The sequence below is a fragment of the Takifugu rubripes genome, chromosome 13 (genome assembly GCF_901000725.2).
Source record: "Takifugu rubripes chromosome 13, fTakRub1.2, whole genome shotgun sequence".
In the NCBI taxonomy this organism is placed as follows: Eukaryota; Metazoa; Chordata; class Actinopteri; order Tetraodontiformes; family Tetraodontidae; genus Takifugu; species Takifugu rubripes.
Window position 1 is genome coordinate 1,356,531 of NC_042297.1, and position 20,609 is coordinate 1,377,139.

Sequence of the window (20,609 nt, forward strand, 5' to 3'; positions counted from 1 at the left end):
ATGTTGTGTTCATGAGGTGTTGTGTCCATGAGATGTGTCCATGAGATGTTGTGTCCATGAGATGTGTCCATGAGTTGTGTCCATGAGATGTTGTGTCCATGAGATGTGTCCATGAGATGTGTCCAGTGGGTCCACAGTGAAAGAAAACGTCTTTATTTGAACAGTCACCAAACTGACCCGATGAGACATTGAGACGGTTTCTATTCACATTTCGACTCTCATTTTTCAACTTTATGTTTTCATAAATCAGCAACAACAATTTCGTCCTTTACGAACTTTATTTGTAATATTTCGTCCACCACGAGTTATTCCAGCATTTTATTTAACTTCAAATCAAAGGCAATAAAAATGTTTGCTGGGTCTGAATGAAGAGCGTGAAGTCTTCCTGCTGTTCCTGGGGAGGTTCCTGACTCCTCAGAGTCCCATCAACACCCGATCAGAAGGTCCATCCGGAGACACGGAACCGTCTCACCACAGAACTTATTCATGAAGAGCTCCGTCCTTAAAAAGCTCCTTTGAAAGGATTTAGAATAATATTGTACAAACTTGAAATTTGGTCCCAACACGAGAGGAACACGTGTTTATTCAGATGTTTCAGTCAGAATATTCTTGCTTTACGTGGTTTGGAAGGAGGTTCCAAATGATCATTTAACATCTGCTGATCTGATGATTATAGTCCCCATAAATAAACACTTAACTAAAGTCTTCAAACAACACCAACCCCCCACCAAACGCTTCGTCTTGAACCCGACACCAAAGAGCAAACTAAGGACAAAGAGAAGGTGGTGGACGTAGAACCGTAGATGTCCTGATGGGACTGGAACGTCTCCAGATCTTCTCACACCGCCTCCTTCAGCTTGAGGGTGACGGCCTTCACCTCGGTGTACTCGGCCAGAGCATATTCTCCCCTGGGGGGGGCAGACATGACAGCACAGTAGAGGCAGGTCAGACACGTAGAGGAGCAGCTCAGGACCTAGCACACTCACAGAAGGTCTCTTACAGCTCTCGGCCAATGCCCGACATCTTGTACCCACCAAAGGGGGTCTGGGCATGCAGGGAGTTATAGCAGTTTATCCTGGACACACAGAGAAGAGAGAGAAGATTGGTTCTTTTGGGGGTTCCCCCGACTTTTTGAAGCCTGAAACGAAAAAGGAAGAACTTTACCAGACAGTTCCTGTCTCCAGGGCTGCAGACACAGATAAAGCTCTGTCCATGCTCGAGGTGAAGATGGCCGACACCAGCCCGTAGCGGGAGCTGTTTGCTCTCCGGATGGCCTCTTCCTGGCTCTGGAAGCTGAATATACACTGGACAGGACCAAAGATCTGAGGGGACCATGAAGATGGTTCTGAGAGGGCCAGCAGCCGACAGACAAGCAAAACACATCCTCATATAAATCTGTATGTGTGTGTGTGTGTGTGTGTGTGTGTGTGTGTGTGTGTGTGTGTGTGCAGGTGTGTGTGTGTGTGTGTGTGCAGGTGTGCTCTTGCATCCTACCTGAGCTGCAAATGTGTATCAAATCTGTTTTAGCTGCTGATGATCAGAATTTGCTTCTGTGTGTAAAATCAACTAACATGCAGATAGTTTGAACAAACCACACAAGTTCCGGCTTAGAGGCTCTTGTGAGACACTGATCTCACAAGACACTGAACAGAAACAAACCAGGAAGTGACTTCATATCTGTGAGGTGAGCCAGCAGATCATTTTCAGATCCTTTTTGAGCTTTCCTCATAGGTGGAAGTCCAGGACCTAAACCCTATGAAGTTTCAGCCACCTGCGTAATAAGGGGCGGAGCAACCAACAACCAGGTGACTGAAGCTCCAAAGGTGCTACTGGCGTCTGGAGCTCCCCAACAGTCAGCTAGAACACATGAAGCCTCTTGGATGAGAGGTGAAACGTCTTTATGAAACCCAAACGGTCCAGTTGCTACGATCCTGCTACCAGAATCTCTGACTCCTCTTTAAAGGACATTTTATTGTTGCAGATCATCTGTGGACCATCATCTTCCCTCTTCCTTCTGTGGTGTCATTACCCCTCGGATCCACAAGGGGTCAGGCTTGCTTTAACAAGCCCCGCCTCCCTCAGTGGTGGCTTTTACCTCCTCTTTGGCGATGCGCATGTGATCCTTGACCCCAGAGAAGATGGTGGGCTGAATGAAGAGGCTCTTGTTGCTCACAGGCGTGCCCCCATACTCCAGCCTGGCTCCCTCCTTCTTGCCGCTCTCTATGAGATCCATAATCTTGTCAAACTGCTGTTGGTCAATCTAAAGGGTCACAGAGAGTAATAACAGAGGGGAGTGGGATTATAAAAATGCTGGGACTGCATAAACAAATATAGACGACTATGTTATATATGGAAAAGACATAAATGCTGACGTCAGGGTCCAGGTCTCATCTACTGTCCGACTAATGTTCCTACCTGGGGTCCATGTGACGTCAGCGGATCCAGCGGATCTCCTACGACTATTTTCTTGGCATTTTCTATGCTGAGACGCACGAACTGGTCATGGATGCTTTCCTCCACAAAGACACGCGAGGCAGCCGTGCAGCACTGTCCCTGGTTATAGAAGGCTCCTGTCTGGGTGTCCTCCACGGCCAGCTGCACTGTGGACACACATCTGGTTACCGCTAATGCCCGTTAATGATCTGATGAAGGTGCGGAAGACTCGGGTTCAGGCAGTGGCTCGGCCAGCCTGGGTCCTTGTGCAAGGCCAGCAAGATGGATGTTACTGGGCCAACATGGTGGACTGAGGAGAAGTGGCTCAGATTGTGGAACTGATAAAGTATTTCTGTTAGACCAGCAAAAAGCCGTACGAGAAGAGGATGTGGGACCAACGAAAGTAAACACGGCGCCACGGCGACCATATGACTGTGTTCTCTGTGCTGCAGCGCCACCATGAAGAAGAGAATGGGGGCTGCAGGAAAGAAACATGTCACAACCCTGGTTCCACCAGGCCACAAGAACTAGAGAACTAGCTACAGCTGTGGAGAAAACATCAGATGGAGGATTGGATGGATGGATGGATGGATGGATGGATGGATGATGGATGGATGGATGGATGGATGGATGGATGGATGATGGATGGATGGATGGATGGATGATGGATGGATGGGTGGGTGGGTGGATGGATGGATGGATGGGTGGATGGATGGGGAGAAAGATGGATGGACAGACAGATGGACGGATGGACAGACAGATGCATGGACAGATGGACAGACAGATGGACAGACGGATGACGGATGGATGGACAGACGGATGGACAGACAGATGGACAGACGGATGACGGATGGATGGACAGACGGATGGACAGACAGATGGACAGACGGATGGACAGACAGATGGATGGACAGATGGACAGACAGATGGATGGACAGACGGATGGACAGACAGATGGATGGACAGATGGACAGACAGATGGATGGACAGACGGATGGACAGACAGATGGACAGACAGATGGACAGACAGATGGACAGACGGATGACGGATGGATGGACAGACGGATGGACAGACAGATGGACAGACGGATGACGGATAGATGGACAGACAGATGGACAGATGGATGGACAGACAGATGGATGGACAGATGGACAGACAGATGGATGGACAGACGGATGGACAGACAGATGGACAGACAGATGGACAGACGGATGACGGATGGATGGACAGACGGATGGACAGACAGATGGACAGACGGATGACGGATGGATGGACAGACGGATGGACAGACAGATGGACAGACGGATGGACAGACAGATGGACGGATGGATGGACAGATGGATGGACAGACAGATGGACGGATGGATGGACAGACAGATGTACAGACAGATGGACAGACAGGTGGACGGACAGATGGGTGGATGGATGGATGGACAGACAGATGGGTGGATGGATGGATGGACAGACAGATGGATGGATGGACAGACAGATGGGTGGATGGATGGATGGACAGACAGATGGATGGATGGACAGACAGATGGACAGACAGATGGATGGATGGACAGACGGATGGACAGATGGATGGATGGACAGACGGATGGACAGACAGATCGACCGATGGATGGATGGACAGACAGATGGACAGATGGATGGATGGACAGACAGATGGACAGATGGATGGATGGACAGACGGATGGACAGACAGATCGACCGATGGATGGATGGACAGACAGATGGACAGATGGATGGATGGACAGACAGATGGACAGATGGACAGACAGGTGGACGGACAGATGGACAGATGGATGGATGGACAGACGGATGGACAGACAGATTGACCGATGGATGGATGGACAGACGGATGGACAGACGGATGGACAGACAGGTGGATGGATGGACAGACAGATGGACAGATGGATGGATGGACAGACGGATGGACAGACAGATCGACCGATGGATGGATGGACAGACGGATGGACAGACGGATGGACAGACAGGTGGACGGATGGATGAGACCCACAGGTCCACAATGCTCGGCCCTGATCCTGAAGAAGGAGCCGCTCCAGAAGGGTCTCCAGGCCGTGGGAGGGGCCCCCTGCTCAACGTTGATCAGCCATTGGGATGTTAGGGTTCAGGGTCGGGGACCAGAACCACCCTAACATCGTCGGGGACCAGAACCACACGGACCTCTGAGCCAGCGTGGGGAAGGTGAACTTACAGTCGCAGTCAGCAAACACGATGCAGGGGTTCTTCCCTCCCAGCTCCAAGGTCACTCTCTTCAAGTTGCTTTTGGCTGCTGCTGTTTGGATCAGCTGACCCGTCTGAATCACATAGACACCTCTGTCACCACCATGAGAGACACCTCTACAACACCTCTGCTTCTGGTGATGCCAATGCCAATAAAAGTCTTTATCTCTTAGTATTATCTTGAGAGCAGGAAAGTGCGGCCAGCTAACCCACCTCAGTAGAACCTGTGAAGGCCACCTTGTCGATGTCCATGTGGTTGGCGATAGCTGCTCCGGCGGTGGGACCAAACCCTGGAACGATGTTCACCACCCCAGCAGGGAACCCAGCCTGTGGAACAGACAGCAGCTGAGTGCAGGGACTAACCTGTATACCCCACCTCTCGGGTCCCCTTGGGTCCCAGCCCATTGTCCAACCTCTTTGATGAGTGATCCCATGTGGAGGGCTGTCAGGGGGGTCTGTTCGGCTGGTTTGACCACCACCGTGTTTCCACAGCTCAGGGCTGGTGCGATCTTCCACATGAACATCAGCAAAGGAAAGTTCCACTGGCACAGACAAAAGAACACGTTTGTTTTAATTGCTGCTTTTTGAGCTCCAGAATTAGAATCACCAGAACTCTTCAGTCAGCGAGAGGCCCGAGGAGAAGAGCATGAGGCTGTTGTGGACTACATTTACCAACACCTCGTGTTATCTCGTGAGCTTCCTTGTTCTTTCACAATTTCCTGTGGCCATCCTGGAATGTGTGGTGATCTACACATACAGTATATATGAGGGTCCACCTGACTACCCTCGTTGCTCAGAAGATTCAATCCAATCCAACTTTATTTGCACAGCATCTATTACAATCTACACTCTTTCAATCAATCAGCTTTTCAGCATCATGGTGGGTCAGCAGCTTCCTGATCTTTGAGATGTTCCTCAGGTGAAAAAAGGCACTTCTAGAGACTATTTTAATGTGTGAGTTGAAGGAGAGATTCTGGTCAAAAGTTACTCCTGGATTCCTCACAGAGAGACTAGATGCTAAGGAGATACCATCTAGAGTGATCATGTGATCTAATCTATCCCTGAGAGGTTCAGGACCTCCAGATAATCTGGGTAAAGGAGGAGGAGGGCAGTAGGAAAGGAAGAGACACACATTTGTATTATCTATGGTGGCCCCTGGCACATGTCGTCACCCTCCCATCTGCCCCAGGTAATGAGATGTCCTCTGAAGGGTTCTGAGCTGGTGAAGTAGCGGCCCTGTCTCATATTTGTTGTTTGAGCATCATGGACACTCATGTTATTAAGGGATCTGAGAGTTAAAAAAAAGCCCATTTTCCTCTCAGGCGGACTCGTGCTGCATTTAAAGAGCTGCAGTAGAAACATGCCGTTGCTGCAGGCTGTCAAAACTACACGTCGGTTTCTGATCGGCTGCTCCACTAAAACCTAAAACTGCTTTGTAGAAATGTATTTAGAGTCTTGTGTGTCCTCCTGAAAGCCAAAAAGGGCTCAGCAAAGAGGAGGTGTTGTTTACGGAGAGCAAAGATTAAGCTAAGGTTTCAAGGGTGTTCAGCGGGCTCTGGTTTCAGCTCCACATCCAGTGTTTGGAACTACCAACACTTGGATCCACAGCACCATCACAGCTCTGCTGCTGGCTGAATCCATCTTTTGTGGCCGTATGATGTCATCAGCAAAGCTGATGTTCTGTAAGAACTACAACACTCTGTCAAATAACCCGGGCAGGTCTGAGAAGATCCCCAGCAGGATCTGTCCTCCAGTCCAGCCTCCCAGTAAGAGCTGGGGTGTCCCTGCAGGGCTGACACCACATGCGGGGCAGAGCTTCCTCTGAACGGGGATCTCGTTAAAGAACCTTTATCTCGTGTAACATGTGACAGGTCAGACAGGCAGTAATGAGCGGTTGTTCCTGGGGATAACCTACTGGAATGATGGCTCCACACACACCGACGGGCTCATGCTTGGTTATACTCATGAAGCTTTCATCTGGAAAGAAAAAGTTGGCATTTGTTAAACGGCTGCAACAGATGATGCGTTTGTTAGATTCGGGGTCTCTTGTGTTCCCCTTCCATGCCAGCGCCATGATTGTCATGATTCCACCTCTGGATGGTTGTGCTGAGCTGTGGTTGAGGGTCTGGGCCGGCTCCCTGCTCCACACCCTGACCTTCTCTGGTTTCCCGCCCTGACAGACTCGCTTGGAGCTGAAGGTACTGAGGGGACGTTGGGGGAGTTTTCGTATCAGAGGAACGTCCCGGGCCAAAGTGCCACTGAAGACTCCATGTTGTCCAACAGGTTTTAATCACAATAATCCATAATCAGAATTCATTATCGGTGTGATGGAGACTTTCAACTCACTTGTGACAAAGGACATCCCATAAAAAACCCAGTTCCTTATTAACAATGTTCAGCGTGTACGAGAACCTAGTTTCATACAAAAACCAAAAGTCATGGAATAACGCTCCAAATGTGTCTAAGCCTGGTTGTTTGAACTCTGGTTGCCATGGAAATAAGACGAGAGAGAAATCTCTCCTGTCTCCTGTGGGATGGTGTTATCTCTCCTCCAGATGAGCGGGAGACCACTTCAGAGTGGGAGAAAGGATTAAGAGGCGAGCCGGTGTGACGAGGCCAGTGGTTAATCCTCCCACGGTTCCAGCCCAGCGGTTCCTATCTAAGCCCTGTTCCTCCCCCTGTCATCCTCACTACATCTCATCTCTATTGGCATCTAATCGAGAGGAAAAGGCAAAGGTGTTTTGTCTAGCGGCTGTCCCGCAGGGACACAAGAGACACCCGTGGGCTCTGGCGAGCAGGGGGGCGGACTCCCATCAGAGCCACCACACCAGTCTGTGACGACCAGAACCTTCTGGGCCTGCTGAGGCTGGGAACACTCACCCACTCGCAGGCTCTTGCCGTGGATCTTGTCGCTCCAGCCAGCGTAGTACCTCAGGGTTTTGATGCTGCCGTCCAGGTCGATGAAGAGGGACTGCAGGAAGGGCTTCCCCGTGTCCAGCGTCTCCACCGTCTGTGACGACAGCAGCACTGGCCTCACAATCAAACTCTCCTGGGCTCCGGGAAGCAAAACCACAATCTACCATTTTGTTGGGACACTGCGGGACATTTGTCCACGTTGTCGTCTTCATATCCTGGAGGTCAAAGTTCATCAACTCAACAAGCTCGTGTTTAAGTAACTCCTATATGATTTTTATAAATATATTTACAAAATAAACTTTGTAGTTTGTAGCTGAAATGTCCCATTTAGGCCTAAAAAACTTGCATTTAAATCCAGACACTTTGATCCATCTGTCCATTTTCACTTTGATCTCAATGTGAATGGAAACTAACAGCAGCGTCTCTTATGTCCCTGAACACTTTAATCTGCTTCTGATTTCCACACTCTGCTCGTTAAATGTGTGTAATTAGCGCTCACATGCAGTCTGTTATTACTCCAGTGGCGTGTCGGAGCTGAGTGGTTCGTGCACGTCGAGGACGAAACCAGAGGAAATGCTGAGGGAGGATCAAAGAGCGTCCTGGTGGAATATTGCCCAGCTAATGGATCAATAAACACGACTGCACTAGATACAGGCCCAAAGAAAGACCCCTAAAAGTTCCCTTCTGTTCCCTCAAAGATGTGTTTGCTGTCCCTGCTGCTGGTCTCTCTGAATCATCGCTGTAGTTTTAGTTTGTTTCAGAGCAGGAAGTTTATTCTACATTTATTTAGTCTTGGAAATGCATCAATCAATGAGGCCACTGCTGCTAATGATAGAATCTCAAAGAAATTCACTTAATTAATAACAATTAATTGAGATCTGGACTAAAAATAAATGGCAGAATAAATATTAGCTTTGTTTTTTCCTATATAAAGTTCTATAAAACAGCCTGAAAGTGCTGTGCTGAAAGTGAGTAGCTGGTTGGGTGGTTGGGTAGTTGGTTGGGTGGTTGGGTAGTTGGTTGGGTAGTTGGTCGGGTAGTTGGTTGGGTAGGTGGTTGGGTAGTTGGTTGGGTAGGTGGTTGGGTAGGTGGTTGGGTAGTTGGTTGGGTAGGTGGTTGGGTAGGTGGTTGGGTAGTTGGTTGGGTAGGTGGTTGGGTAGTTGGTTGGGTGGTTGGGTAGGTGGTTGGGTAGGTGGTTGGGTAGGTGGTTGGGTAGTTTGTCTGTAGTTTGTGTGTGAGAGAGACTCACCGCCAGCAGGAGCCGATCTCTCTCCACCAGGTCGGCCAGCCTGTGCAGCAGTTTTCCCCGACTGCAGGCGTCCATCCTCTGCCAGGCGGAACCTCTCCGACCGGCCGCCTTTGCTGCTGCCACTGCTTTGTCCACGTCCTCCTGCGAGGAGACGCATCAGGTTGTACCAACAGCAAAGTGAAGAAAAGGCAGCAGCTTCCACAGACTGTGGCCGATGAGCTGATGAGTAAAACCAAGACGCTCGTTAAAGCCTTCTGACCTCGTCCGCTTCCTCCACCTCACAGAGTTTGCAACCTGTTGCTGGGTTGAAAGTTGCAAAAGTCCTCCCCCTGCTGGACTGGACCCATTTATTGTCAATGAAGATCTGTGGAAGTGGAGGAGTTTAGTGGCAGAGGTGTGGAGGCGCCTGCAGCAGGTGACCTGGCGGCCGTTTACCTTGGTGAATCTGATATCCTGGACGTGGACGGGCTGAGGAGGACCAGGAGCCGGGGTCTCCTCGCTCCTTCCATTCTCTTTTGTTCCATTCTGCTCCATTTTTGGGAGGCAGGTACAGTCCGGGCTCTGTCTTCCTGCTCGTCTACTCCGTCTTCTCTTCCCTGGTCGTTTATAACAATGTGGATTCAGCCCCTCCTCACTCAGAAGGTTAAACTCCACCCCGACAACAAAGCCTTTATCTGAGCTTCCTCCCTGCTTTAAACACTTCCCAGCAGTTGGGAAGCCTGAAATCAAATCCTTCCAGAGGAGGAGGCTGCCCGTCCCAGCCCGATCAAAGCACCGCCAGATGAGCAGCCGTGTTCATAAAGCAGCGACACATGCAGGCGTGTAGCCACCATAAAACACCTTTACAAGGTTTACGATTACTCCCTTTACAAGATAAACAACACGGCCTCTTCCAACACCTCTCAGAACCACTCACGACGTAGAGAACCACTGGAAAACAAGCATCTGCACACACACACACACACACACACACACACACACACACACACACACACACACACACGTGCACGTCATCGTGACATATAGGGAATTTCCATAGACAAATCCAACCACTACCTTCATTTTTTTGTCTGATTCTTTCTCCAACCACATGGATGGATTATTATTACTAGTACTAGTATAATATTGTGATATTGGGTTTCTGGGACAGAACCGACAGCCCAGTGAGCCCAGTGAGCCCAGTGAGCCCAGTGAGCCCAGTCAGACTTATGGACTGTCCAAGCCTTTAAACGGGGTCTTGTCTTGTGCTGCTGCGTGTCCCCCAGCTCTGCCAGTAATGAGACTGGGACCATTGTTGCCACGGCTACACCGGAGCTTTCATCTGCTTCCATCGGACCATTTGGGCCGACGGCCGGCGCTGCAGCCACTGTGCTAAGGTGTTAGGAGCTGCCTTGTTGGTTTTTGCACCTGGGTCTGGTGAGGCTGAACGGAGCTGAACACATGCAAACAAGTGCTATTGTTCCGGGGACAAAGCTGCTCGCTCGCTCCAGACGTGCACTCACACACAGAAAGCTTCTGTTTCCCCTTCATTGCTTCTTGTCACTCTTTATGTCAAAGTTTAATTCGGACAATGAGCTTTCACAGACTCATTTCTCACTTCAGCAACTTTCTAACACTTCATAATGAGACGGAGGGAAATTCAAAGGGACGGACTAAAGAGAGAGAGAGTGGGCCGCCAGTGTGGGTTCTTCTATCAGCGTGAGGACCAGTTTAAACTCAGAAGGGTTTGGGACGGAAGGCTCCTCAGTCTAGAGGGACCAGAGGAACCAGCCGGTTCTGCTGCACGTGGCGGCCCAGTTCAGGTCCCCACCATGTCAGATAGTCAGAGTCAAGGGCTGAGGTGGCGTCCACAGGCCTCCAGGCTGTAAAGGCTTGGTGTTCAGGTTATGGGGGTACCTGAGGGTATAGGCTGGTCCTCACAATGTGTGTGTGTGTGCGTGTGTGTGTGTATGTGTGTGTGTGTGTGTGTGTCAGGCTGGGTGGGGACTTTGTCAGGATAAATTAGGAGGATGAGCTGAAAGGAATGCTCATCATCAGCCTGTAGAGCTGGAGGATCAAAGCTGTATATAGACTACCTGTCTGTCTGACTGTCTGTCTGTCTGACCGTCTGTCTGACTGACTGTCTGTCTGACTGACTGTCTGTCTGACTGACTGTCTGTCTGACTGTCTGTCTAACTGTCTGTCTGTCTGACCGTCTGTCTGTCTAACTGTCTGTCTAACTGACTGACTGTCTGTCTGTCTGACCGTCTGTCTGTCTAACTGACTGTCTGTCTGACTGACCGTCTGTCTAACTGACTGTCTGTCTAATTGACTGACCGTCTGACTGTCTGTCTGTCTGACCGTCTGTCTGTCTAACTGACTGACTGTCTGTCTGACTGACTGTCTGTCTTACCCTCTATCCATCCATCATCCATCCATCCTCCATCCATCCATCATCCACCCACCCATCATCCATCCATCCATACACCCATCATCCATCCATCATCCATCCATCCATACACCCATCATCCATCCACCCACCCATCATCCATCCATCCATACACCCATCATCCATCCATCATCCATCCATCCATACACCCATCATCCATCCACCCACCCATCATCCATCCATCCATACACCCATCATCCATCCATCCATCCATCCATCATCCATCCACCCACCCACCCATCATCCATCCATCCACCCATCCATCATCCACCCATCATCCATCCACCCATCCATCCATCATCCATCCACCCATCCATCATCCACCCATCATCCATCCATCCACCCACCCATCATCCATCCATCCACCCATCCATCATCCATCCATCATCCACCCATCATCCATCCATCCATCCACCCACCCACCCATCATCCATCCATCCATCCATCATCCATCCATCCACCCACCCATCATCCATCCATCATCCACCCATCATCCATCCATCCACCCATCCATCATCCACCCATCATCCATCCATCCATCCACCCATCATCCATCCATCCATCCATCCACCCACCCACCCATCATCCATCCATCATCCATCCATCCATCATCCATCCATCCATCCATCCACCCACCCACCCATCATCCATCCATCATCCACCCATCATCCATCCATCCACCCATCCATCATCCACCCATCATCCATCCATCCATCCACCCACCCACCCATCATCCATCCATCATCCACCCATCCATCATCCATCCATCCATCATCCATCCATCCATCCATCCACCCACCCACCCATCCACCCATCATCCATCCACCCATCCATCATCCATCCACCCATCCATCCATCCATCCACCCATCATCCATCCATCCACCCATCATCCATCCATCCACCCACCTCATCGCAGCTGTTCTCTGACACTGATGATCAGGAACCATCAGTATCTGTATCACCATCTTCTGGGTCACTTTAGTCGATAACAGGAGGAAACCTGCTGGAGGACACTAGAAATGTAGTAACGGCACCACCTGGTTCTGGTTCTGATTGTTTGGGTCAGCAAACACAGTTTAAGCTCCGTCTGACATCACAATCCTACACAGGAGAAAAGTTGCTCAACCACAAAATATTTGAAAATATCATTTTCATCTTTTCTCTGGTGTTTTTTTCCAACTGTGGCTTTTATTTACAGTATTTCTGTGTCGTCGATCAAGTCGATCATTAAATCCTTTCCTAGTTTGTGTGGGTGGATTTTGCTGGGATGGACAGCACTGATCGATGTCTCGGCTTTCTTTCTGGCCCGGGTTCCAACACGGCATCAACATCCACTCAGCACTGGGAGCTGTGGGGCTCAGCTCCACTCAGCACTGGGAGCTGTGGGGCTCAGCTCCACTCAGCACTGGGAGCTGTGGGGCTCAGCACTGGGAGCTGTGGGGCTCAGCTCCACTCAGCACTGGGAGCTGTGGGGCTCAGCTCCACTCAGCACTGGGAGCTGTGGGGCTCAGCACTGGGAGCTGTGGGGCTCAGCTTCACTCAGCACTGGGAGCTGTGGGGCTCAGCTCCACTCAGCACTGGGAGCTGTGGGGCTCAGCACTGGGAGCTGTGGGGCTCAGCTCTGGGAGCTGTGGGGCTCAGCTTCACTCAGCACTGGGAGCTGTGGGGCTCAGCACTGGGAGCTGTGGGGCTCAGCTCCACTCAGCTCTGGGAGCTGTGGGGCTCAGCTTCACTCAGCACTGGGAGCTGTGGGGCTCAGCACTGGGAGCTGTGGGGCTCAGCTCTGGGAGCTGTGGGGCTCAGCTCCACTCAGCTCTGGGAGCTGTGGGGCTCAGCTCCACTCAGCACTGGGAGCTGTGGGGCTCAGCTCTGGGAGCTGTGGGGCTCAGCTCCACTCAGCACTGGGAGCTGTGGGGCCTTCTGTCATCCCTCCCCGAGGGCAGCAGGAGTGAGACGACGGCCCTTTGATGTGAGACGACGGGCCTTTGATGTGAGACGACGGCCCTTTGATGTGAGACGACGGGCCTTTGATGTGAGACGACAGCCCTTTGATGTGAGACGACGGCCCTTTGATGTGAGGAGGTTCTAACTCTGCCTGTTCTCACCAGTTCAGGTCCTTCAGGCCTCTTTACTCAGGCTGTTTCCAGCACTGAGAGAATTCTTTGTGTTTTCAGATCAGAGCAATTTGCAGTTTTATTCAGCAACACTGTGGAACAAAAGGAGTTCCTCGTTTTAAAGCCCAGTCTTCAGTTATCCGGAGCAACATTTCTTCTATTTCCTGCCAACGTCTTCAGCTCCTCACTGGGAAAGAGGCCGGTGCCCTGGATCTCCTCTGAGGAGGAAATTCCTTGGTTGGGTTCTGCTTCACTGGGCTGTGAATCTGACAGAAGCTCTTTTCACCACAATATGAAGTCTTAATAAAGCCGTGCACCTAACAGGTGGTTATGGCAGCAGAGGCTGGGAACCACCAGAAAGAGCCTCTTTGTTTTTGTCAGGATGGTATTTGGTGGCAGAACGTCACTCAGCTGAGCCCCGGGAGCTGCTCGTCTCCAGAACCAGGACGGCCCAAATTATCAGGAGAACCCACAATTATGATGACAACAGCTGCCTTTGTCCAAAGTCTTGATGGTAAAATAATAATAATAGTAAAATAGAGGAGACAGAATCACCTTTACATTAAACCTCCTCCATAGGTTAAAAAGTTCATATCTGGCCTCAGAATCAGCGCGGTTCTGGGCTCTACCAGGGTCAACCAGACAGGAACCCAAGCAGGATTTCTACTGGAGGGTTTTAACAGGTGTGACATCACCTCAGAGCTACCACATCTGGAGAAATATGTCACAACTCCAACCAGAATGGAGAATGTTCTGGACTTCTCTTACTGGGACCGGGGTTTCATTGACTGTGGTCCAGGTTTCCATGCACTGGCTCTCACCAGACAACTAGAACTAGTCCCCCAAACCATAGAAAATGGATTAGACAGGATATGAATGTCCACTTGGTCCAGAAGAAACAAGGAGACAAGTCCAGGTTGAGGAGGAAGCAAACCTGACCCGGATCTGCTAAAGCTTTATTCTATAGCGAGCTATAAAGTAGAGGAACGGCGATGGGCCGAGCCACCAAACCTGCTGGGGTCCACCCCCTCCTCCACGGAACCACCCAGCCCACCCCACAGGTGGACCGCGATGACCAGCCCCCATAGAGTTTGTACCCCAGCGGGGAGGTTGACCACTTCGTCCCTTTCTGGGTCCACAATGTGTGAAGGCTGGTCCCCCCCCAGACGAGGTCTAGCAGTAGTTTTGGACCAGCGACCAGGAGTTGAACCCCCCACCCTCTCGGAGGGTGTCTTTGACTCGTCTCGACGCTGAGGGACACTCACAGTTTGGGTCTTCCTGCTCTGTGGACGTCTTGAGGTGGTTGTAGTGAAGCAGCGAGCAGGCGTCCTCAGAAATGGCTGTTTTATTTGTTGGTTAAAATAAACTAACACTCAGACTTGGTTACATTCGCCCCACACGGGACGCCGGGCGAAACGCAACAGCCGTTTATCGATCTGCGTCTCGTGATCTCAGCGGTGCTCTCGGGCACTCGTGGCGGAGAAACGGCGCCACGGCTTCGGAAAGAGACGTGCGCTCAAACGTGAAGGGAAGCAACTGGAGGCGGGATTAACCGGGGGCGGGCGGGTGGGTGGGTGAACCATGCAGAGAGCAACCGACCCGTCCCTCAGCTCTCTGGGTTTCACTCCCCAATGCAAATTCACAGTATAATTCTGCAGGTTACCTGAAGGGAACGGCCACCTGAGAAGCTCCGCCTCTACTCATTAGCATTCCGGCTATGCACAAAAAGAAAAGCAACAACAGCAACAGTGTTTGGGATGTTTGGACCCCCCCCATCCCCCCGGAACGCTGGCGTCACACACAACAACCAGGACACTTAGCAAAATTTAAATACAATAAGAACACCAGAGAACACGACTTAAATAAAGTTACAAAAATATTGGTTATCCACCAGGCGTATTTACACGGGAGCTCCTGGGAGCGCGTTAGCGTCCTCGGTGGACGAGGACGGAGGGACAATGGCCCGTCCCACTGAGAGATGGGTCTGTGCAGGTCCTCCTCACCCTGCAGACGCCCTGGTTCTGAAGCGGCCCACTCCCGAGGCCTCCTGCTCAGGGTTCTGTTTGGTCCCGCGTGTCCGCTCCAGCTTCCTGTTCTCACTCATTCCTCCCTCTTATTGCTTGGACGTGAAGGATGAGCAGATGGGAGCGGCTCCCGTCTGGGCCCGGTTATCCCAGCAGGTCAGGCTCGGTTCTGATTACTCCCTCAGAGGGTCAGTGTTTGTTAGCAGCGCCGCTCCGCTCCGCTCACTAATGCGGACTCTCTGAGCTACCTCAGGTCACAATCTGACATTTATTACAACAGAACTATGTTATTACCGACTCAGAACCGACAATAGTCTTCAGGTCGGATCCTTTGCAAGTGTCCGACCCGGGAAGCTGAGCTGGAGGCCAGAAGGAGGAAGATGGAACCTGTTGAAGGTGATGGAGACCCTGGGCCCGACCACCTGAGGGGGGAGGAGTCATTGCATAGTCTGGCTGAGCTTTGCTCCGCTTCCGCTTCCGGACTCACAAATGGTCAAACTTGTGTTTTAAATAGTCTATCATGACTTTAGCAATGGGCAGGTCCTCCAGGGACTTCAGGCTCTGCAGGCCGATGCAGTGGCGGATCTTTATTCGACAAAAGTCCTGTAGGGTCCGAGGCTGCCCTGGAAGAGCAACGAGACATCGGTTACACACAGAAAGAAGACGATGACATCACAGCATTCCTGCTTCTCCCAACCCCAACGCGGCTTTACGGTCAGAACCTTTGTCCTGATGGCGCCCGTTTCGTCTGCATGTCCCTGTAAGGACCCCGTAGGCAGCGTCCAGCCTGGACAGAGCCTGTCCACCCTCGGACCACAACACGTCCTTTCAGCGAGGAGTCCAGGGCCCTTCAGGTGAAAGGGTAACGCTGATACCCCGAGAGGTGCTGCTGCTCCACATCTGCTCCCTCCTAAAGTCTGGATCAGCTACACGTCGCGTGAAAGGAGCCGCCGCTCCGGGTGGGGGGAGCCCTTGATGCTGGCATGTGAATGGAGCAGGAGGTAGCTGGCGGACATGTGATCTACTGGGGGTGGCCGCCTCTGAAAGCAGGAATCAGCACGCCGCTCTTTGATATCAAACTTCAGACAGCCGTGGAGGAATGCGGCCCTTGTTCTCCCGGTATCACCATGCTCCAGGTAGGGGCTCTCATGTTCCTCCTGTCGGGAACGGCTCTGTGACTAAACCCACACCACCTCCCTGCACCCCTCCGACCCCCGCAGCACCTTCAGCTGTTCACTAAACACGGCTTTAGTCCACTAAACAAGAGCTTTTTGAGAACCTGGAACAGGGGAACGTAAACCTGTAGTCTAGGTTCAGGCTGGTTAAACAGAGCCTGAAGATGTCACCTGTCCTGCATCAGTCTAGAGGAGGAGGAGGAGGAGGATCATGTGAGGATCATGTGAGGATCTGGTTCCACGGTGCCGGGGGCTCCTGTCACTCTGACCTTCAGCTCAGGGTGGAGCGGGTGTTGGTTCTGGACCCCCCGGCGCCGGGCTCACAGGCATTCATCCTCCGCCAGGTTGAGGCAAGAGGCAGAAAGACATGAGGCCCGTGGTCCCGCCTGAGCCCAGTTCCTCGGTGTTCTGGACCAGAACCTGAAGAACGGGAGCCTACGTAGCCAACAGGCTACAGCCAGAGCCCGGGCTCCTCGGTGCCGACTGGGGCCCCCCCCTCACTCAGCTTTGTTCTGGGGGTTTTCTCGGAAACTGTTTAAAATCGAATCGCACTAAATAAAAACGCAGTTATTTCTTTTCTAGTCCTCTAAATATCGACGCCAGAGCCAAGGAAAATTACTGGGACGTTCATTGGGATGGTTGCAAAGGTATCTGGAGCATTTAAGGTTGCCAGGCAACAGGATGGGGGGTGGGGGGAGTGTCTGACCTGTGGCTGGATGTGTGAGACTTACTCGTAACCTCCTGTAGGAAGTCCAGACAGGGCCGGCTGATCCCAGACATGCTAACAGACAGGGCCACCGGGGTCTGGCCCTCATAGTTCCTGGTGTTGGTGTCAGCCCCGTACGCGTACAGCATCTGTGCACACAGCGCGTCGTCCCTCAGGGCGGACAGGTGCAGGGGCGTCTGGCCGTCCTCCAGGCGCCCCAGGTTAGTGTCCGCCCCCCTCTGCAGGAACATCCGGCAGTAGGAGTGGTTGCCTTTGATGACGGCGTAGCGGAGCAGGAAGCCGTTCTGGATGTCGATGTTGGCGCTGTGGTCCAGGAGGATGCGCACGCAGCTGGAGCGCTCGCGGATGATGGCCAGCTGCAGCGGCGTGGTGCCTTTGTCGCTCAGCGGATCCACCTCCGCCCTGAACTCCAGGAGGAGGCGCACGAAAGAGTCGCGGCCGTAGTGGGCGGCCACGTGCAGCGGCGTCCAGCCGTCGTTGCTCTTGGCGTTGATGATGTCCCTGCGGTGCTCCGACTCCAGCATGAGCCGGGCGATGCGTGCCCGGCCGTGCATGGCGGCGTAGTGGAGCGCCGTGAAACCGCCGATGAAGTCTTTCACTGTGGGGTCGGCTGCAGAGGAGAGCAGAGGCAGGTCAGACAGAGCAGCCCCCCACCCCCAGGTGAGCTAACCACGGCCAATGACAGCAGCCCCCCACCCCCAGGTGAGCTGACCACGGCCAATGACAGCAGCCCCCCACCCCCAGGTGAGCTGACCACGGCCAATGACAGCAGCCCCCCACCCCCAGGTGAGCTGACCACGGCCAGACGAGCGGGTCGATGGGCGCCGGAGGTGCTGTCAGAACCTGCACAGCAGGAATGACCCCCAGAAAGGTTCTGTGCAGCCCAGCACCCGCTCAGAGCTGGTTCAGCTCGCCCTCTTGAATGAATGGCTGTCCCTCCGGGGCAACGACGCCCTCTAGCGGCGGGGATCGCACTGACAGCAACATGAAGCTGCTCTGCAGCATAAACAGAGCGACTCTGACCTCCGTGTTCCAGGAAGACTCGCACACATCGCTCCTTCCCTTTGGCGGCGGAGAAGTGGAGCAGCGTCCAGCCGTTGGCGTCGCGGATCTTGGGGGAGTAGCCCTGCTCCAGCATCCTCCTGACGGTGTAGACGTCTCCTGCTGCCACTGCGGCCTGGATCTGCAGCTCCTCGTGAAGCTCAGGGTTCCTCCTGCAGTGATGGTTCAGCATCCTGACGGGGTCCACAAGGACAATTAGGTTGAGGATAATGAAGCAAGACATGCAAGTTATTACTATTGTTAATATGAGCATGCTGGGAGTTCAAAGGTTTAAAGGAGCCTCATTGGCCCGTCGACCAGGTCCATGAGGAATAACTGAGCTAAAACCCAGGTCCTGACCCTAGTGCGGCTCCACCTGCGTTCAGCACCCCCACTGGGAGTTCTAGTGCTGCTGGACCTCCGTCGGGACAAGTTGGACAACAACAAGGGGAGGGAGCCCACAGGTCCTGGTCTGGAGTCACACCGAGGCCTTCAGAGCAGCCCCCCAACCCTCTGGGGGGCCACTGCTCATCAGCAGGTCAGGGTTTGGCCTGCAGGAGCCATGGAGGCCTTCAGGTCTGCTTCAGGACCAGACTGGATTCTGACAACCGACACATCAGGGAGAGTCGCTGGGCCGGCCTCCAGAGGTGCAGATGGGATGTTGGCGTCACCAAGGACACCCAACCAGCTCAATCTGGTCTGGACCACATCAGGGAAAGGCTCCAGGACCAAGGCCCCTGAAGTCCTGGGCTTCCCAGCTGTCTGGCATCCTGCTGCCATCCCAGTCTGCTGCAGGAGCCGCTGGCCCCAGTGGCTCCAGAACCATCACCCTGGGGCCACCAGTCAGGAAGGTACAGGAGAGACGGGTTCTGGACCACAGGTGAAACCTTCTCCTGAGCCTCACGTGTGGGTGGATGATGCCGTCTCTCCCTGCAGCACCACGGTGGTCCGCGGCTGGACACTGGGAGGGTCAAGGACAGTCTGTCCCCGTCCCCTCACGAGACCTCCCAGAGGCCGACTGCCTCGGCTCCGCTGCCATGAGGGGCGCTGCAGAGGTTAGCTCCATGCTAACGTCGCAGTCGTCTACCTGTCCGTCCGTCTGACCGATGCGGGGATTCAAATACTCACACTTTAAAGAAAGATTCCACTGAAAGTTTGATCACCAAGCACACTTTCAACCTGCAGGAGGACACCTTGGACAACTTAGGAGGACATTTCTTCCTTTCTTAAAAACTATTTGACTCCCAGACGGAGGCGTGTAGCTGAAACGCGCAGGTTTGAAAGGTCCGAGCTAGCTTCTGCCAGGATACTTCCCCCAATATGAAAGGAAAACCCACCTTTTGACAATGTGAAGGGACGAGCTTCTCTTAGTCATAGCGGAGCAGCATCTGCAGACACAGCTGCACAGTCAAGGTGAACGAGAACCCAAAAGGTTCTGCCTCCGAAGGTTCTCCTGCACCTGCAGATGAAGGGGACAGACACGTCACTCGGGGCTCACTGATTCCATCAACTGCCCATTAAAGAGGACTCGCTCTGTCACAAACAAACAAACAAACAAACAGACAGACAAACAGACAAACCCGCTGTTTTGGCCGAGGGAACCAACCATTAAAAGACGTAAAAGTATCCGACAATGACGACGCGGACAGGCGGACAGTAAAGAGCCGGTTGGGCTGGGAACACAGCGGAGGAGCTGCTGGAAAAGCCCCGAGATTCAGCCTTTATTTATGTCGGCACCCATGCTAACGCTCATTAGCCTGGACGCTAACTAACTCAACGGCGACAGCTCGCTAGCTCCTGTTAACATTCAGCTACGGGGAGGATTCAGTGGATATAAAGGCAGACGGGCCGGGCGATGGATGATACAGGTGAATAACTGTGGAAATGCACAAGTATCTTACAACAAAGACTTACTTGACACTGAGGCACCGTTTATCTTGGCCAATCAGCTTCGAGAAGCTAAGAATAAGAGTTGTCCGAGATTCATGTTGCCGTCGCTAAACACAGCGTTAAAATGCTTTTTAAAAGTTCACTAAAAGTACGTCTCTGTCACGCTGAGCTTAAATTATCCGTTAATGTTTTAATAACAAAGTCTGTGTGTGGGGACTCCAGTTGACCCCAGCAGTAAATACATTGAACTTCCGCCCGCAGACCTTCAGAATAAAAGCCCGGATTCCAACACAAAAATGTCCATTTTACTCCGTCGGACGTCTGACCAACTCCAGGAAACTCTAAAAATGCCAGACACGTCCC

General features: G+C 52.4%; 2 protein-coding genes and 1 long non-coding RNA gene across 6 annotated transcripts; 1 reads left to right on the top strand and 2 right to left on the bottom strand.

Annotated features, from left to right (window-relative positions):
- Window positions 1-267: 267 nt before the first annotated feature.
- On the bottom strand, window positions 268-12,346 carry raldh3 (retinaldehyde dehydrogenase 3). 3 transcript variants are annotated; one of them, XM_029845627.1, is made up of 15 exons: window positions 12,182-12,346; window positions 9,282-9,442; window positions 9,106-9,210; window positions 8,847-8,987; window positions 7,762-7,812; window positions 7,562-7,691; window positions 6,597-6,658; window positions 5,095-5,223; window positions 4,895-5,008; window positions 4,653-4,755; window positions 2,416-2,600; window positions 2,096-2,260; window positions 1,165-1,322; window positions 1,001-1,075; window positions 268-908 (listed from the first exon to the last, which is right to left on the bottom strand). In XM_029845627.1, the coding sequence occupies exons 2-15, from the start codon at window positions 9,378-9,380 to the stop codon at window positions 839-841; spliced, it is 1,587 nt and encodes a 528-aa protein (XP_029701487.1). In that variant the 5' UTR covers window positions 9,381-9,442; window positions 12,182-12,346; the 3' UTR covers window positions 268-838.
- A 765-nt stretch (window positions 12,347-13,111) lies between these two features.
- LOC115251946 (uncharacterized) lies at window positions 13,112-17,163 on the top strand. The gene is made up of 2 exons (XR_003890428.1): window positions 13,112-13,903; window positions 13,969-17,163. It is a non-coding gene; the product is annotated as an uncharacterized lncRNA (long non-coding RNA).
- Window positions 15,202-20,588, bottom strand: LOC115246450 (ankyrin repeat and SOCS box protein 7). 2 transcript variants are annotated; one of them, XM_029845898.1, is made up of 5 exons: window positions 20,271-20,588; window positions 19,694-19,815; window positions 18,339-18,550; window positions 17,320-17,925; window positions 15,202-16,036 (listed from the first exon to the last, which is right to left on the bottom strand). In XM_029845898.1, the coding sequence occupies exons 2-5, from the start codon at window positions 19,729-19,731 to the stop codon at window positions 15,897-15,899; spliced, it is 996 nt and encodes a 331-aa protein (XP_029701758.1). In that variant the 5' UTR covers window positions 19,732-19,815; window positions 20,271-20,588; the 3' UTR covers window positions 15,202-15,896. The 2 variants fall into 2 exon arrangements, with proteins under 2 accessions (XP_029701758.1, XP_029701759.1); XM_029845899.1 differs by lacking the exon at window positions 20,271-20,588 and adding an exon at window positions 19,963-20,224.
- Window positions 20,589-20,609: the final 21 nt, after the last annotated feature.

Excerpts from the sequence above, each read along its gene's own strand:
- raldh3 (XM_029845627.1), bottom strand. The coding sequence starts at position 9,380 with ATGGAGCAGAATGGAACAAAAGAGAATGGAAGGAGCGAGGAGACCCCG. Across the intron at positions 9,211-9,281 it reads AGGATATCAGATTCACCAAG|ATCTTCATTGACAATAAATG; the intron begins GTAAACGGCCGC and ends CCACTTCCACAG. Across the intron at positions 1,323-2,095 it reads TGCGCATCGCCAAAGAGGAG|ATCTTTGGTCCTGTCCAGTG; the intron begins GTAAAAGCCACC and ends TGGTCCCCTCAG.
- LOC115246450 (XM_029845898.1), bottom strand. The coding sequence starts at position 19,731 with ATGACTAAGAGAAGCTCGTCCCTTCACATTGTCAAAAG. Across the intron at positions 18,551-19,693 it reads TCCCTTCACATTGTCAAAAG|GATGCTGAACCATCACTGCA; the intron begins GTGGGTTTTCCT and ends GGACCCCGTCAG. Across the intron at positions 17,926-18,338 it reads AGTCTTCCTGGAACACGGAG|CCGACCCCACAGTGAAAGAC; the intron begins GTCAGAGTCGCT and ends TCTCCTCTGCAG.